This window comes from Pecten maximus, chromosome 8 (genome assembly GCF_902652985.1).
Source record: "Pecten maximus chromosome 8, xPecMax1.1, whole genome shotgun sequence".
NCBI classification, from domain to species: Eukaryota; Metazoa; Mollusca; class Bivalvia; order Pectinida; family Pectinidae; genus Pecten; species Pecten maximus.
In genome coordinates, this window is record NC_047022.1 from 44,471,144 (window position 1) to 44,488,724 (window position 17,581).

At 41.1% G+C, this 17,581-nt stretch overlaps 2 protein-coding genes across 2 annotated transcripts in view; both read left to right on the forward strand.

The window, feature by feature from the left end:
* LOC117333636 (profilin-like) overlaps window positions 1–13,634 on the forward strand; it is a 32,578-nt gene extending 18,944 nt beyond the window's left edge. The window contains exon 2 of the mRNA XM_033893036.1: window positions 12,025–13,634. Coding sequence (XP_033748927.1) covers window positions 12,046–12,468 — 423 coding nt within the window. The 5' untranslated portion in view covers window positions 12,025–12,045 and the 3' untranslated portion in view covers window positions 12,469–13,634. The remainder of the gene's footprint in view (window positions 1–12,024) is intronic.
* Window positions 13,635–16,367: 2,733 nt separating this feature from the next.
* LOC117332357 (S-antigen protein-like) lies at window positions 16,368–17,036 on the forward strand. The gene has a single exon (XM_033891243.1). It carries the CDS (start codon window positions 16,368–16,370, stop codon window positions 17,034–17,036), a length of 669 nt encoding a protein of 222 aa, XP_033747134.1.
* Window positions 17,037–17,581: the final 545 nt, after the last annotated feature.

The window sequence follows — 17,581 nt, forward strand, 5'->3', positions numbered from 1 at the left end:
GAGTACTGAGTTCCTGGGTCCCTGAGCTGGATATCCAGAGATATGCAGGGTGATTGAAGTAAGGTATAATGCAAAGTATGAAGAGTCGATCACAACAGTCAAAGGAGACCTCAATGGTTACTTTTTATTGGACCAATAAAAATGAAGCATTGATGAGGTCTCCTTTAACTGTTGTGATTGACTCTTCCTACTTTGCATCTCCCTGAAACTGTTTTGGATATAGAATTTATCTTACCCAAATTGTAACAGGTTCCTTGTTACCGAAACGCCATTTGAAGTGACTATCTCATATTTATATCATCATTATAAATGCAAATGTGATAATGTGATGTAATGAGAGCAGAATGCGAGGAATTGGGACACAGCTATAGTTATGAGCCCTGGTGGTCCTTGGTCCGAGGGTCATTAGCCCTGATGGTCCTCAGTCTTTGGTCTGTGGGTCATTAGCTCTGGCGGCCCACTGTCCTTGATCTGAGGGTCATTAACCCTGGTGGTCCTCGGTCTGAGGGTCATTAGCTCTGGCGGCCCTCGACCCTTGGTTTGAGGGTCATTAGCCCCGACCACCCTGGGTCTGAGGGTTATTAGTCCTGATGACGGCCCTCTGTCTTTGGTCTGAGGGTCATTAATTGGCCCTCGGACCTTGGTCTGAGGGTGCACATGATGACGCAAATTATTGGCACTGGGGTTGAAGGTCAATGTGATCTGTAAGTGGAGTACAGATACATTAACACAATTTGGTTTTGAGATTTAGAATTTGAGATTTAGAACTACCGGGGGGGGGGATAATGGCTTCAAGGTCACAGGGGGCAAATATGCTAAAATCTTTAAATAACTTCTACATAGCCAAGATACTCATAACTGGTTTGTAGCATTCATTGATAAAAGATTGTTAAATAGATGACAACCTTCATTCAACATCCCACAGGCCTCTTCATCACTAGCAATTCATTGCAAGTGCCTTAAGTTTCCACTAGCAGACTTTATAACTGCAGTGTTTTCATTAATTTCGCTGCAAAATTAAGAAAATACAGGAATCGTACAATTAATCGGAAAGATTTCATTCCTCTTAAAAGTATAATTTTGAAAGTTGGTATCTATTTTGCACTCAAATTTTCACTATTTTGCTCCTGAAGCACATATATGAACAAATAGCATGGGAAACACTAGCAAAAAATTGAGAGTATACAAAATTTTAATCAGCATTTCTGCAATTTAACTGGCATTTTGCTGCTTATAAAGAGTTTATTTCGAATCCTGTAGGGGGATGGAGATGGATCTGTTTACAGTTGGAAGGTTAATTTAATGTAGGCTTATCGTAACACTTTGGTTTCCCCGCAATAATCTCGGTTCTTATGGGCTTGTCATGTCCAGCGATATGTTCTTAAGGAATGAAATTGCTGCAAGGTAGACATCCAGGGTTTTATTTACATTCATTAGCTCGCATGGCACAAAGTGCTAGTGAGTTTATGACAAGTTGGACGTCCACCATCTGTCCGCCTATCAAATTTCAACTTCTTCTAGAAAAAAGATATAAGCAAGAACTCAAATTTGGCCAGGAAGTATATTGGGAAGATACTTTGACCTATTTTCAAGGTCACAGGGGTCAAACATGACAAAAGCTTCAAGATTTTTCCAGTTCCAGAAGACCCAGAGACCTGATATGTTGGTAACGGGCACTTATATGGAAGAGGGATATAAAGTTTCCTCATATAAATGACCTTGATTTATTTTGAAGGTCACACTGACATAATAGTAAAAAAAAAATCTTTGAAGCTTCTTAAGTTCTTTAAAGACCAAGGGCGCTCATCTTTTGGCGAGACGTTTCCTGCTATGGAGTGCTAAGAAATGTCCTTGTATTAATGACCTTGACCTATTTGTGAGATCACAGTGCTCAAATATTTTGGAAATTTCAGGAACCTTTTTTTCCAGTTCTGGAAGACCAAGAAACATGGTGAGTTGACAGTAGGTACCTGGTACACAGTGGTATGCAATACAAGCTCCACATATAAATGCCCATGATCTATTTTCAATGTCAAAGGGCTCAAATATGTTACAAACTTCAAGAATCCTAAAGTTCCGGAGGGCTGATATTTTGCCAGCAGGTAAGTATACCTTTGGCAAAGTGGTATAAAGTGTCCTCATAAAAATGACCTTGACCTGTTTTCAAGGCCACCTGATCAACAACATGCTTCACATCGAGCATCGCAAGGAAACATAAATGGTTTCACATTATGTTTGATTTAACAGAAACGCCAACAGAGTTCATTGGTATTTCAATAACATTTACTGACTGGACAAAGCAAAACCCTGTAAGAGAATCATTTCACCTGTTAGAAAAATTCTATACCATAAATAATATAAAACATATAGTACAGACAAGGTAAATTGTCGAAATGTAATATATAAATTGATATTTTACAGTCAACATGGAAATTGGAAAAAATAATTTTGCCATTCTTAACTGGCTATGTGAGCGATTCGGGCCTTCCGTCCAGCGTCCATCCGTTTGGCGTCAACTTTTTCCTTTAAAGAGCTTCTTCTCCATAAACATGATGCATATAGACCTGATAGGGCGACAGGCTATCAAGTTTGTCCAAATAAAGGACCTTGGCCTACATTTAGGTCACGGGTCTAAAAGGCCGAAGGGTCAGGATGATCTATAGTCATCATGCTTCTTTGTACATGTGCGCCGTGCGTAAACTTTTCACATTTCAAATTTCTTCTTAAATTCCAATAGTGGGATTGAGCTGGAAGGATCTTGCGATGGTCCTGACCAAGTGTTGTTATTGTTCAGGTCGGTCAGAAATCCAAGATGGCCACCATGACGGCCATCTTGAAAAACACATTTTAAACTTCTCCAGTTCCACTGGTGCCATTGAGCTGTAAATTGGTGAGGATGTTAAGGAAGGAGAGCCAACAAAGTGTTGTCATTTTTCAGCCTCGTTAAAACTTTGACATGGCAGTCATGGTGGCCATTTTGTAACATGATTGCGCAATCATGGTTTTCCTGAACAAACACGTATTTCAAACATTCTCAAATTCCACCAGTGGGATTCAGCTCAAATATACCAGAAATGATCCTGAGATAGTCTTAATCAAGTGTTGTTATTTTTCGGGTTGATCCAAATTCCAAGATGACCACTTGCACCATGGCCAACAGTGCCACTATACTCGCTACAGAGAATGTATACTACAATAGTATAAAGTATAGAGGTCTTTAATTTAGAGTCGGATGACCGTTAAGGCCCTTGGGCCTCTTGTTTAAAACAACTGCCTGTAGCATGTTTTTTTCAAATGAATGACTTTGACCTTCATTAAAGGTCATAGGGGTCAAATATGCTAAAAGCTTTAAATGACTTCTGGATAACCAAGTGGCCCAAAGACTCAATATTTTGGTTTGTAACGTGTTCTGATGAAGGGTTGCAAAGTTTGTACTAATGGATGACCTTGACCTTCAAGGTCACAGGTCAATTATGCTAAAATCTTTGAATAACTTATTTTCACTAATGAAGAGGTCCTTAGAAATGATATTGGGCTTGTAGCATGCTGAGATGAAGGGTTTCAAAGTTTGTTTAAATGGATGACCTTGACCATGATTCTAGGTCACAGGAGTCAAATATTGCTAAAATATTAAAGACTAGGAAACAAAGAGGCCTAGAGACCTGATATGGGGCCTGAAGCATGCTTGGGTGTAGGGCCATCAAGATTGTTAAAATAAATGACTTCTGACATTCATTCAAGGTCACAGGGTCAAATATGTCAAAATCATAAAACAAAATATTCTCTCTAAGTAAGAGGCCCAGAGACCTGTTATTGGGCCTTTAGTATGCTAGGACATTGACCTCAAATTCAAGTCACGGGAATCATATCTGCCTAAGTATATTAAAACTCATGCGACCGTGAAGGCCCATTGGTCTCTTGTTTAGAATTATCAGCATTAGATAATAGTTTGATGTTCTGCACATGTTTACCAGGGCTGATGGGGAGGGATAGAAAGGGTCAAACTGACTTGAAATATTTCGTAACTCAGATGACCGTTTAGGCCCATAGGCCTCTTGTTCATTGATTAGTTCCCACCATACTTTGTCGTTCGTTGACTAGCGATATAAATCAGCAAAACATTTCGGACTATCACAAGGTGGGGGATCCCTCAACGCTGCGTGATTTTTCAAGAAAGTGTGTATACAGGGTATCATTACATATCGAACATCGTAGCAGTACAGACCAGTAACACATTTCTGTTCAAAACGATTGTACAGCGAAATGCCGCGATTCGAGTTAAGTCGCGAGGGTCAGAGCCATTGCTTTGGTAATGCAGGGGCATTCGCAACATCATGTAGCCCTGCACTACATGAGAAAACAATATCCCATTTAGTGGGGCGTCTCTGAGCCACCTCCGTAACTGATTTCAGATGGGAGACGGCACGTCAAGTTGTCGGACACTCGTGGTCGGCTTGTGTGTCTAAGAACGGTTATAATTATGAGTCGGTTGTGGGAGCTTTATTTAAGGCCTCGAAGCCCCTATGTTGGTGCGAAACGTATGCAGAGGCGACGCAAACGTCGAATGCAGTGGCTGCTTGCACATGTATCTCATCAGTTTCATTCGGCCCATTAGAGGATGACAGCGTGTCTATTGACGTCGTGGTGAGCGATATTCTGATGCATGCGTAACGGAAAGCGAAAGATTCGATCTGTTATGGTATGGACAGGAATAGTTCAAGGAGTGAAAACACCTCGTGATTATCCATGGTAATCTTACAGCAGTAAGATATCGGGTCAGGTCTTTAGACCACACAATCTTCCTCTTATCCTTCAATTAATGTAACCTTACGTTGCAGCAGGACAACACGAGACCCCATACATGCCTAGGGTTGTCACGACTTTGCTCAAAACAGCTTTCTAGTTCTTGATTGGCTATCATACAGTCCAGATATGTCCCTGATCGAGCATTTGTGGGACGAGCTAGACAGGAGGGTTAGGAAGCTTGTCAACTTCCATAGAATGTCGCTCAACTCACGCAGGCTCTTATTCAGGAGTGGAATAATATCCCTCATAGGAAATAAATACATTGATGGGGTCACTGTTGAGGAGAGTAAGAAAGGGTTTCTTTTTCCCGCTTGTATAGAGTGTGGGATGGCAATTCGTGCGAAACGCACCGGCACAGTCGGGTCACTATATCTTTATGTACAATTATTTATCTCGCCTTAAAGATCCGAATTGTCCTGAATACAATTATTTATCTCTCCATAAAGATCTGAATTGTCCTGAATACAATTATTTATCTCGCCTTAAAGATCCGAATTGTCCTGAATACAATTATTTATCTCACTTAAAGATCCGAATTGTCCTGAATACAATTATTTATCTCGCCTTAAAGATCCGAATTGTCCTGAATGCAATTATTTATCTCACTTTAAAGATCCGAATTGTCCTGAATACAATTATTTATCTCGCCTTAAAGATCCGAATTGTCCTGAATGCAATTATTTATCTCACTTTAAAGATCCGAATTGTCCTGAATACAATTATTTATCTCGCCTTAAAGATCCGAATTGTCCTGAATGCAATTATTTATCTCGCCTTAAAGATCCGAATTGTCCTGAATGCAATTATTTATCTCGCCTTAAAGATCCGAATTGTCCTGAATGCAATTATTTATCTCGCCTTAAAGATCCGAATTGTCCTGAATGCAATTATTTATCTCGCCTTAAAGATCCGAATTGTCCTGAATGCAATTATTTATCTCGCCTTAAAGATCCGAATTGTCCTGAAATGCAATTATTTATCTCGCCTTAAAGATCCGAATTGTCCTGAATGCAATTATTTATCTCGCCTTAAAGATCCGAATTGTCCTGAATGCAATTATTTATCTCGCCTTAAAGATCCGAATTGTCCTGAATGCAATTATTTATCTCGCCTTAAAGATCCGAATTGTCCTGAATGCAATTATTTATCTCGTCTTAAAGATCCGAATTGTCCTGAATGCAATTATTTATCTCGCCTTAAAGATCCGAATTGTCCTGAATGCAATTATTTATCTCGCCTTAAAGATCCGAATTGTCCTGAATACAATTATTTATCTCACTTTAAAGATCCGAATTGTCCTGAATACAATTATTTATCTCGCCTTAAAGATCCGAATCGTCCTGAATACAATTATTTATCTCACCTTAAAGATCCGAGTTGTCCAGAATGCTTTATCTCAGATGTTTCCTTGTGATTTTTTCAATCTTTCATGTTACTTTTTGACTCAATTTAGCCGCGACGCTCTGTCGCCTCAGACTTGCCGCAATGTGAAAGTTTTGAGGTGACTGTAATTGTAATTGAGCCGTCCTGTGCTGTTGTGGTTGTGTATTTAAACAAGTCACTTCACCGCAAGTTTTTTCGTTACATGCAAACTGCTTGTTTAGTGAGGTAGCCACCAGCTACTATATGAGTCGATGGGTCAAAAAGGCTAAATCCTTTAAACGACTTCCTCTCAACCAAAAGAGGCCAAGGACCTTGGTATTGGGTCTGTAGAGCATGCTGGGATGAAGGGCTACCAAGTTTGACCAAATGAATAACCTTGACCGACATTCAATGTCACAGGGCTGAATAGGCTAAACTCTTTAAACGACTTCTTAATAACCAAGAGGCAGGGATTTGATACTGAGTCTGTAGCATGCTTAGGTGAAAGGCTATGAATGACCTTGACCTACATTCAAGGTCTCCGGGTGTCAAATAGGCTAAAATCTTTTAACGACGTCTTGTCAATAACCAAGAGGCACAGGGAGTTGATATTGGGTCTGTAGCATGCTTGGGTGAAGGCTAGGAAGTTTGTTCAAAAGAATGACCTGGGCCATAATTTAAGTTTGAAAAGTTAAATTGGACAAAATATTTAAAAGAAACACTATATGATAACTGCCAGATCCTGAGATATTATATTTGGTCTCTGATACACTTGTTCTTAATTATGTTTATGTATAAAAAGGATAATTGGATAGCAACTGATTGAATCGGACCCATTGGGCTCTTGTACTGGTTTAACTTTGTACGAGTGGAATTAAGGGTCCGGAGAGCTTATGCAATGGCGTCCGTCGTCCGTCAACATTTGCTTTAAATCTCTACTAGTCATAAAGTTTTAACGGATTGAAATCTACTGTGGTCAGAAACGTCCTTTGGGTGAATTTGAAGGGGAAACGATCCGTAAACAGTGACTCTGACCCTCAAGGGTCCAGAGGGAGGGGTCCAGAAGGGCGGGGTCCAATAAGGGAAATAGAGAGAAATGCCGTTAAATCGCTCCCTGTCATAAAGTTATGAAGAAATCTGAACCCAATTCATTCAGAAGCATCCTTGGGGAAAGGGAAACAGATTTTGGATAAATGGTGACCCTGACCAACATGGGGCCAGAGTGGTGGGGCCCAATAAGGGAAACATTCAATTAAATTCTTTATTAATCGAAAACTGATACAGTTCATGGATATAAGATTTGCATACATTAAATTACAATAAATATGTCCAGGGACAATCATACAAAATCTAATGTTCTGCTAAATGATTTCCTCGTAATATGTTTGCATGACGAACACATTTTCCTAAATTACACAATTCTTTTGTAGTACCAGACGATAGAAATATAACTAATTTGAAGACGGAGGGATTTATACGAAAATAGAGCTTAATATATTTGATTCTCAGTTTACTGTAAAAGGGGCATTTGAAAATGAGGTGATATTTATCCTCGATGTCAGTAAGACAAACAGGGCAGGTTCTAAGTGCCCAGGTACGTTTCTATGTCCACATGATTCGATAAGAAGACAATGGGACGATAAACGTAATCTAACAATAGATTTTTTTTATAATTAGCAGGAATTGGTTATAAAAGATATGTTTACAACGTTAAATGATCTATAACATGCCTGTATAAAACATATTTCGGCGATAATACAAACAAAAATCTCACATTCTTGTTTGAAACTGTTGTTTTACTGTAGCTATGCAATAACTTATATTTGTAACGTGTTGGCAAACCCACATGTTCACCGTACCTAGTGAGCACTGCTCGTGGTTGACTTTGGCAACCCTGTTTTTACAGTTTGGGTTCAATCTTTGTACATATATTCGTAACATGCATTTAATATACAATTCTTGGTAGAAGTTAATTTACACCAGTATTTAAATATTTTTAATTTACGAGAGGGGACCATTGGAAACCTTCCCATTTCAAAGTATATCATAGCATTTGGTGTCGACCGTTTAACTCCAAGAATATTTTTACAAAAATCTAATGCACTTTCACAATATCGGGGGTTATATGGAAACCCCATGCTTCACTACTATACCCCGCCACACTTCCTACGTATGCGTCGTATTCCTTCATATCGCTACCTGTCAAAAAGTTTGAGATGGATTTAAAACCAAACATCATTGGGGGGGGGGGGGGGGGGGGGGGGGGGGGGGGGGGGGAGGGAAACAGATTTTTTTTCATTAATTATAACTCTGTCAGAGGGACGGGGCCCAATAGAGGAAATTGTCGGAATTCCTTGAAGTCGCTACTAGATATAAAGTTGTGAATGGATTTTAACCCAGTTTGGTAAGAAACATCATTAGGGTAAAGGGCACACATTTTATCATAAATGGTGACTCTGACACTGACCTCTTAGGGCAAGAGGGGTGGGGCTCAATAGGGAAATAGCAGAAATAAAGGTAAGCCATTTAATCGCTACTTGTCAAAAAGCACTGAACGGATTTAAACTAAATTTGGTCAACAGCATCTTTGAGGGACGTGGAAATCAGATTGTGCATAAATGGTGACTGTGACCCCTTGGGGCCAGATGGATGGGGCCCAATAGGGGAAATTGGGGTATTTTTTTTTTAAATCGCTACTAGTCCTGAACGATTTAATGGATTTTAATCAAGAGTATTAATAGAGAAGGCCTAATTAGAAATAGGCAAATGTGCAGCCCCCCCCAACAACAACAACAACAACAAAAAAACTCTTTATTTCTTGATAAGACTGGATTTGGTCCATATTTGCTTTAAAGCTTAGTGGGAATATGCAGCAAAAAAAAAAAAAAGATATAACAATTATAATGTAGCTCAAAATATTTTGCCCTGATTACTGAAATCCAGATGAGCGATGTAGACTGCCTGTGCCTCTTGTTTACTGGTTTAACTGTGTACAAAGCACGCTTGGACCATATTCAGTTTCACTTGTTAAAATTTTGTCTCCGAACGAATTCCCTCGTGTATAGGTACATGTATGTAAGCGATGTACTCGTCAGTACCGGAAGTTCAAGCTACACGTGTACACGGCGATAACCTAACCCTTTCCTCCACCGGACTACCAACACTTGGCATGGCGTAAGGTACGGAAAAGTCCTGTTTCCGGTTTCCTGGTGTTATGAAGTGACTTCCTCCCGATACACAATGTAGTGGAGTGAAGCAGTACACGGCTGTAAACGTGACCCATGTTCCATTTTCAAAACCCCAATGTAGACAATTATGGCTCTAATAATAGTTACAGCGAAAAATGCGGAACAGTTTTAAAAGAATTCTTCAGTCGAATCATGGTCGGTTTATAAGGTAGTTAACGTGTAGCTGAATGGAACTAAAAATGTCTAAATCACATTGAAATTTCCTGTTTGGTATTGGATCACTCTAGGAAGTCGATCCGACCTGATATTATCTTGTTAATGTCACAATTTAGATTACACAATTTTATAACAATTCAAACGTAATAATGAAATGTATGAAACATAATTTTACCAAAAAAGATTTACTAAAAAAGAACTCTTCTGTTGTTCATCAATTACATTTTCCAAGTCTTCTCAGTAACCAAGACGCCCAGGGTCATGAATTGGGTCAGAATCATGCTGGGATGCAGGGCTACCAAGTTTATTACAATGAATGATGTTGACATTCTTTCAATGTCACATATGTCAAATGTGTTAAAGTCTTTAATTTACTTCTTCTCAGTAGCCAAGAGGCACAGGGTCATGACATTGGACCAGTAGCATGCTGGAATGCGGGGCTACTGATTTTGTTCAAATGAATGACCTTGATCTTCTTTCAAGGTCACAGAGGTCAAATGTGTTGGAATCTTTAATTTACTTCTTCTCAGTAACCAAGTGGCACAGGGTTATGACATTGGGCCCGTACCATGATTAAATGAAGGGCTATCAAGTTTTTTTTCAAATGAATGACCTTGGCATTCTTTCAAGGTCACAGAGGTCAAATGTATTGGAATCTTTAATTTACTTCTTCTCAGTGACCAAGAGGCACAGGGTCATGGTACTGGGCCCGTACCATGATTGCAAGATTCAAGATTTTTTTATTTGCATGAAGGCCTGCTATCCTGATCCAATAATGTCTACTTATAACGACCATTCCAGACAGATTTGTGAGTTTACGGACGATATGACGGAGATACTTATTGTACTGATAATGTTCATTTTATCAAATTTATATGTTTTTTCGTTGAGTCAACCTTGAGTAGACACATTGTCCGTGGTGTAAGACATTGAGTGATATCCACTCCTCTGCCAAGCACAGCATATTCCTGCCCTGAACATCTGCCGAATTGTTTATGCTTCGCATGGATATTTGAAATTATTATGAAGATTGCATCGATCTTGTAATACTGACTGCAATACGAATCAAACAGCGTAGTTTTTATTTTATTACAAATTCTATATAAATCTAATGTGTACAGTGACCATATTATCTGGCTGTTCCATCCAGCGGTGATGAGGTATTGTGTTAGAAACACTCAAACACTCGTCACTAACCTATGATACTGTGGTTCAATACAGCTCTATTTTTTCACCGTTTATGAGAACATTTATCCAGTAGAGTACATGACAGGGGCTAAATGTTTTTATATCATCAATTAGATTTTAAAATTAGAAATTGAATCTTATTTTTTTATGTAAAAAAATAATTCTCGAAATCAACAAATCGTCTCTGATGTTAAAATGTCGAATTCTTTGAGATAAAAAATAATGAATTGAAAAAAAGGCAGCCTCATTATCACCTAATTTTCTATATCAAGAATTCAAATTTTTGATATATTTTTTGTATATCAAAAATAAAGAAAATAATAATGAAATTTCTTGAAATAAGTAAATAAAAAAAAACAATCGAATATCTGATATAGAAAAAAGTAAATTAATAGCAAGAAAAGAAAACAACAACAACAAAAAACGCCTAGTAGACGCCCTGGTCAGATTTCCGTTCATTTCGTGGGTTAATACAGAAAATATTTAGTTTAAACCTGATTTTTATTCAATACAGAACTTTATTACGTATACACAAATTAATCATAGGATGGGAAAACCACATTTAAGTTAATATTAATTCCTTTATCAATGGTGGGACGAAGTGTCCTTCCCAAGACATGTTACCCTGATTAATTTGTACCGTAGAGATATTTCTATCCTGGTTAATTGTTTTGACAGTATGAGGCCGGATCTTGTTTATCTAGACATCAGTTAAATCGTCCGCACTTTTAAAACACATAACAATTACCGTTAATACTGTGACCTTTCCCCATACAGAAACCCCAACAATTCATCCTTTATCCCAACCAAACTTGATCAAATCTAGAAAGAACACCAACTGATACCATTGCCAAATCAAGAAAGACACAATCTTGTCCAATAGCAGATCTAGATACTCACTAAAATGTCCCGTAACCAAATCTAGATAAACACAATATCTAGATATCCTTAAACTTATTCTATGTCCGCCTGTCAGATATACACACACCCGCCCATGTCCAAACCGTCTGCCTGTCAGATATACACACACCCGCCCATGTCCAAACCGTCCGCCTGTCAGATATACACACACCCGCCCATGTCCAAACCGTCCGCCTGTCAGATATACACACACCCGCCCATGTCCAAACCTAGATATCTGAAGACTCATCGTATGTCCGCCAGTCAGATATACACAACCGCCAACAACTTTGATACAATGAATCTGTCGAATCGATCCGTATTTACATCTTTGTTGTATTAATGCTTTATTTGTATGTTTCAGACCTGCACACTAGCTATCACAATGTCTTGGGATTCATACATAGACAACTTGAGGGCCTATAGTAAGGACGGTTCCGGAAGGATTAACGCTGACCGCGCCTGTATTATTGGTCTGGACGGCGGGGCTAAATGGACAACAGACGAACATCCAAATGCCTTCAAACCAGATCCTCAGGAGTGTGCTGACATTGCCAGTGTTTTTAAAGGGAAGAATTTCGGATTATTCCAAACCAGCGGAATATACATAGAGGGAGTAAAATACCAATTTCTGAGGGAAGAGGACCAAAAAACTGCCATGGCGAAAAAGAAGGACCTAGGATCTGTAACGTTACAAGCTTCTAAAACGGCTGTGGTGATTGGTCATTGTCCCGAGGGTAGCCAACAAGGGAACCTCAACAAAGCTGTTAGTATCATTGCGGAGTACTTGGAGAGTTTGAACATGTGATGTCGTAGAGCTCGTGCATAGACTGCTTCATTGCGAACAAAAGATAGGGAATGGGAATCGCCAACTTTAAAATATCGGAGATTTCATACGAAACTAAAAAGTATCACCTGAAGCACTAAATCCAAATCAAGCCTGCGATTGGACAAATCTATCACGTGATATGCGCACTATGGTCTGCGAATAGTAGAAATACCAGAGGTGTATCATTTTATGATACTAAACATCGCGACTTATCGGTTCTGCTGTTAAATACTGACCAAATGAAGTCCCTATTTTATGACCAGTCAAGGACTACAATGACGTCATAACTATATTAACATTCACAGGTGATCAGCACGGGCTCCTTTAGTGCATGAGTGATTTTAAAAGCCAGTTAATTTCAGCATCCATAGTTATACCAATCAGCGGGCGAAAAGTTCTGGAAGCTGCCGTGTATTCTGTAAAGACTGGATGCTGCACTAAACGGGAGCTTTTAGAATGACTCGTACCTTAGGATGATTTTCTCTCCGTGATCCTGTTCCCTGGTGTTGTGTCCTGTGCACGGTAGATAGATAAATAATATGTACATAGAATTAAGTGTCGTGTTCAACATTATAGTAAAATCATCACGTAGTTTCTCGGTAGTGTATTCATGATGGTGGTAGTACAACTAAAGAAAGCTGCAAGATTATAAGTATATATAACACATTCAATCATAAACGACATCCTGTGTAAATGAACCGTTATTCGGTGACGAGCACTTGTCTTGTGAAAACCTCGCCGTTTTGTTTTGAGAGATGTGACTCACGAGCTCGGTAAATCATTCCTCCATTATTTTTGGCAGGGCTAAATATCTGTAGGAATTATTATAACAACACCTCGGAAAATTTAGACAAAGGTCGGAACGGATTTGTAGCTTTCCGGAATTTTCTGAAATGTTGCAGCGCATGTACAACACATTGTATGGGGTAATGATGGTTTGAGGGACATTTCCGCTTCTAATGGTAGATATCTAAAACGTCGTATGCATGAGTTAGGGCGTGAATCTGCTGGTCAGTGTTGTGCAATGGTCAGTCTTAGGGACATTAGCCGTCAAGGTCAGTGTCACTTACTTGGATGTAGAGCATACGATTTACAGCGACAAATTATGCTTTAAAAAATAAAAACAAACATTGAGAGAGAAAAAACGCATTGTTTTGATTTTTGTATTTGTCCGTGGTTACAACCCACGATCCTGGCTCAGTAACGTACATGTAATTAACATTACAAATCGCCCCGTGTCTGGCCATCTGGAATATCATGATCAAAGTCTTTTTTTTGTCTCGTCCCAGGATCGTTCGCATATGTGCTTCTCTTTGTAACTTCATATGCACGAAAACCAAGATGAGGTCAACATTTTGGAAACCAAGGTCTGGGTCAACATATGTATGCGCGAAAACCAAGGTGAGGTCAACATTTTGGAAACCAAGGTCAGGGTCACCATTTGTATGCCTGAAAACCTAGGTCAGGGTCAACATTTATATGCGTGAAAACCTAGGTAAGGGTCAACATTTGTATGCGTGAAAACCTAGGTCAGGGTCAATATTTGTAAGCGTGAAAACCTAGGTAAGGGTCAATATTTGTATGCGTGAAAACCTAGGTCAGGGTCAACATTTGTATGCGTGAAAACCTAGGTCAGGGTCAACATTTGTATGCGTGAAAACCTAGGTCAGGGTCAACATTTGTATGCGTGAAAACCTAGGTCAGGGTCAACATTTGTATGCCTGAAAACCTAGGTCAGGGTCACGTTTGCCAGCATCCAAACCTTATCAATATTGATCATATTCCAGTATTTATGGACATTTTTAGCACTCATTGCCCAGAGCTTATGCAACGGTGCAGCATCCGTCGTCTGTCAACATTGTCTTTAAATACCTACTAGTCCTGAACGCTTGAATGGATTTTGATGACATTTGGTCTGGAGCATTATTGGGCAAAGGAGATAAAACATTGTATAAACGGAAGGTGTGCCTACCCTGGGGCGGGAGGGGCGGGGCGTAATAGGGGAAATTGAGGTAAATCATTAAAATCGCTACTAGTCCTGAACGTTTGAATGGAATTTTATGAAATTTCTAATGTGGTAAAAAACGGTGGTTTAGGCTCCCCTGGGGCCGGAGGGATGGGATCCAATACGGGAAATTGAGGTAAATCCTTTAAATACCTACTAGTCTTGAACGCCAGATTGGATTTTGATGAAATTTGGTCTGAAGCATAACTTGGTAAAGATAATCTGATGTTGTATAAGTGGAGGATGTGGCCCTATTGGAATGAGACAAAGATGGCCAAATAGGGGAATATAGCAGCGAGGAAAAAATAGAAATCGTTGTTTTTTCGTGAATAACAGGATTTGGTCCACCTGTAGTTTAAACCATTGTTGGCAAAGGCAGTTTACAAGTAGGAAAATACCTGGTATAACTGAAATATCCAGGTAAGTGATGCAAGTGATAATTTATAAGATCACGAATTGGTCTTGTTTCGACAAAGATATATGCTAGAAACACGTGGTGTAGATTCATGCAAGATCAAGGTCAGTGGATTATAAAGGTCAAATATTTAACGTGACGTTAGTCATGTCCCAAGTGCTCTATACTATGATACAGGTTAGACGTCGTAGTCCCTATGATACAGGTTAGACGTCGTAGTCCCCTATGATACAGGTTAGACGTCGAAGTCCCCTATGATACAGGTTAGACGTCGTAGTCCCTATGATACAGGTTAGACGTCGTAGTCCCCTATGATACAGGTTAGACGTCGTAGTCCCCCTATGATACAGGTTAGACGTCGTAGTCCCTATGATACAGGTTAGACGTCGTAGTCCCCTATGATACAGGTTAGACGTCGTAGTCCCCTATGATACAGGTTAGACGTCGTAGTCCCCTATGATACAGGTTAGACGTCGTAGTCCCCCTATGATACAGGTTAGACGTCGTAGTCCCCCTATGATACAGGTTAGACGTCGTAGTCCCCCTATGATACAGGTTAGACGTCGTAGTCCCCTGTGATACAGGTTAGACGTCGTAGTCCCCTATGATACAGGTTAGACGTCGTAGTCCCCTATGATACAGGTTAGACGTCGTAGTCCCCTATGATACAGGTTAGACGTCGTAGTCCCCTATGATACAGGTTAGACGTCGTAGTCCCTATGATACAGGTTAGACGTCGTAGTCCCCTATGATACAGGTCAGACGTCGTAGTCCCCTATGATACAGGTCAGACGTCGTAGTCCCTATGATACAGGTTAGACGTCGTAGTCCCTATGATACAGGTTAGACGTCGTAGTCCCCTATGATACAGGTTAGACGTCGTAGTCCCCTATGATACAGGTTAGACGTCGTAGTCCCCTATGATACAGGTTAGACGTCGTAGTCCCCTATGATACAGGTTAGACGTCGTAGTCCCCTATGATACAGGTTAGACGTCGTAGTCCCCTATGATACAGGTTAGACGTCGTAGTCCCCTATGATACAGGTTAGACGTCATAGTCTATAACACCAATATTTGTATTCGCTTTCAAGTATATCATTATACATGTAGAGGTATCTTTATTGATCCCGTAATTATTCCATGTAAGTTTAACTTTCTTTAGATGTTACTGAGCAAATTAAGTAGCTTCTCCCGGTGTATCCAATAGTGACATGTACATGATAGCAGTGTTGCCTTGAAATCTCATCTTAAGTTTTTCATTGGAATTTCTATAGTGAGACTTCCGGGTCTATGTAACAGTAGCAGTGAGCACTATCGCTAGGAATTTCTTACCACTACTAATGTTTATGGTTCGGTTCCGAGAGAAACATTGAGACAATTAGTTCAAAATCTGACTGGGGTTCGGAGGCAAGAAGATAACACAGTCATTCATCGAGGAGGGGCCAGGGAGGGAATTTATGGGGTCGACTGGAGACCAGGAGAGGGAACCTATGGGGTCGGCTGGGGACCAGGAGAGGGAACCTATGGGGTCGGCTGGGGACCAGGAGAGGGAACCTATAGGGTCGGCTGGGGACCAGGAGAGGGAACCTATGGGGTCGGTTGGGGACCAGGAGAGGGAACCTATGGGGTCGGCTGGGGACCAGGAGAGGGAACCTATGGGGTCGGCTGGGGACCAGGAGAGGGAACCTATAGGGTCGGCTGGGGACCAGGAGAGGGAACCTATGGGGTCGGCTGGGGACCAGGAGAGGGAACCTATGGGGTCGGCTGGGGACCAGGAGAGGGAACCTATGGGGTCGGCTGGGGACCAGGAGAGGGAACCTATAGGGTCGGCTGGGGACCAGGAGAGGGAACCTATGGGGTCGGTTGGGGACCAGGAGAGGGAACCTATGGGGTCGGCTGGGGACCAGGAGAGGGAACCTATAGGGTCGGCTGGGGACCAGGAGAGGGAACCTATGGGGTCGGCTGGGGACCAGGAGAGGGAACCTATGGGGTCGGCTGGGGACCAGGAGAGGGAACCTATGGGGTCGGCTGGGGACCAGGAGAGGGAACCTATGGGGTCGGCTGGGGACCAGGAGAGGGAACCTATGGGGTCGGCTGGGGACCAGGAGAGGGAACCTATGGGGTAGGCTGGGGACCAGGAAAGGGAACCTATGGGGTCGGCTGGGGACCAGGAGAGGGAACCTATGGGGTCGGTTGGGGACCAGGAGAGGGAACCTATGGGGTCGACTGGGGACCAGGAGAGGGAACCTATGGGGTCGGTCGGGGACCAGGAGAGGGAACCTATGGGGTCGGCTGGGGACAAGGAGAGGGAACCTATGGGGTAGGCTGGGGACCAGGAGAGGGCCGGTATAGCGTCTGGTTATATCGTAGGAAGAGAGGAGATAACACCTGTTGGGAGAGTCGTAGAAAATTTTTTTTGTAGCTTCATTTTGTAGGTAGTAGACTCAATAGGTTCATGGGATTCAGAAGTTTAACGACAGATCGATGGGATGGGAGAAGGAGTGGGAGATGAAATTAAAATGTATGTGTGGAAGAGGGAGATGATGGGGGAGTAGTGGCCTTCCATTTTGTGGAAATCTATTTTTGTGAGGAAGATTTTATGGAGGGGGCAGTGAGAGGAGGAGTACTGGGAATGTAAGGGGAGGGGAAGTGGAGGGGGGGGTAGGAATGG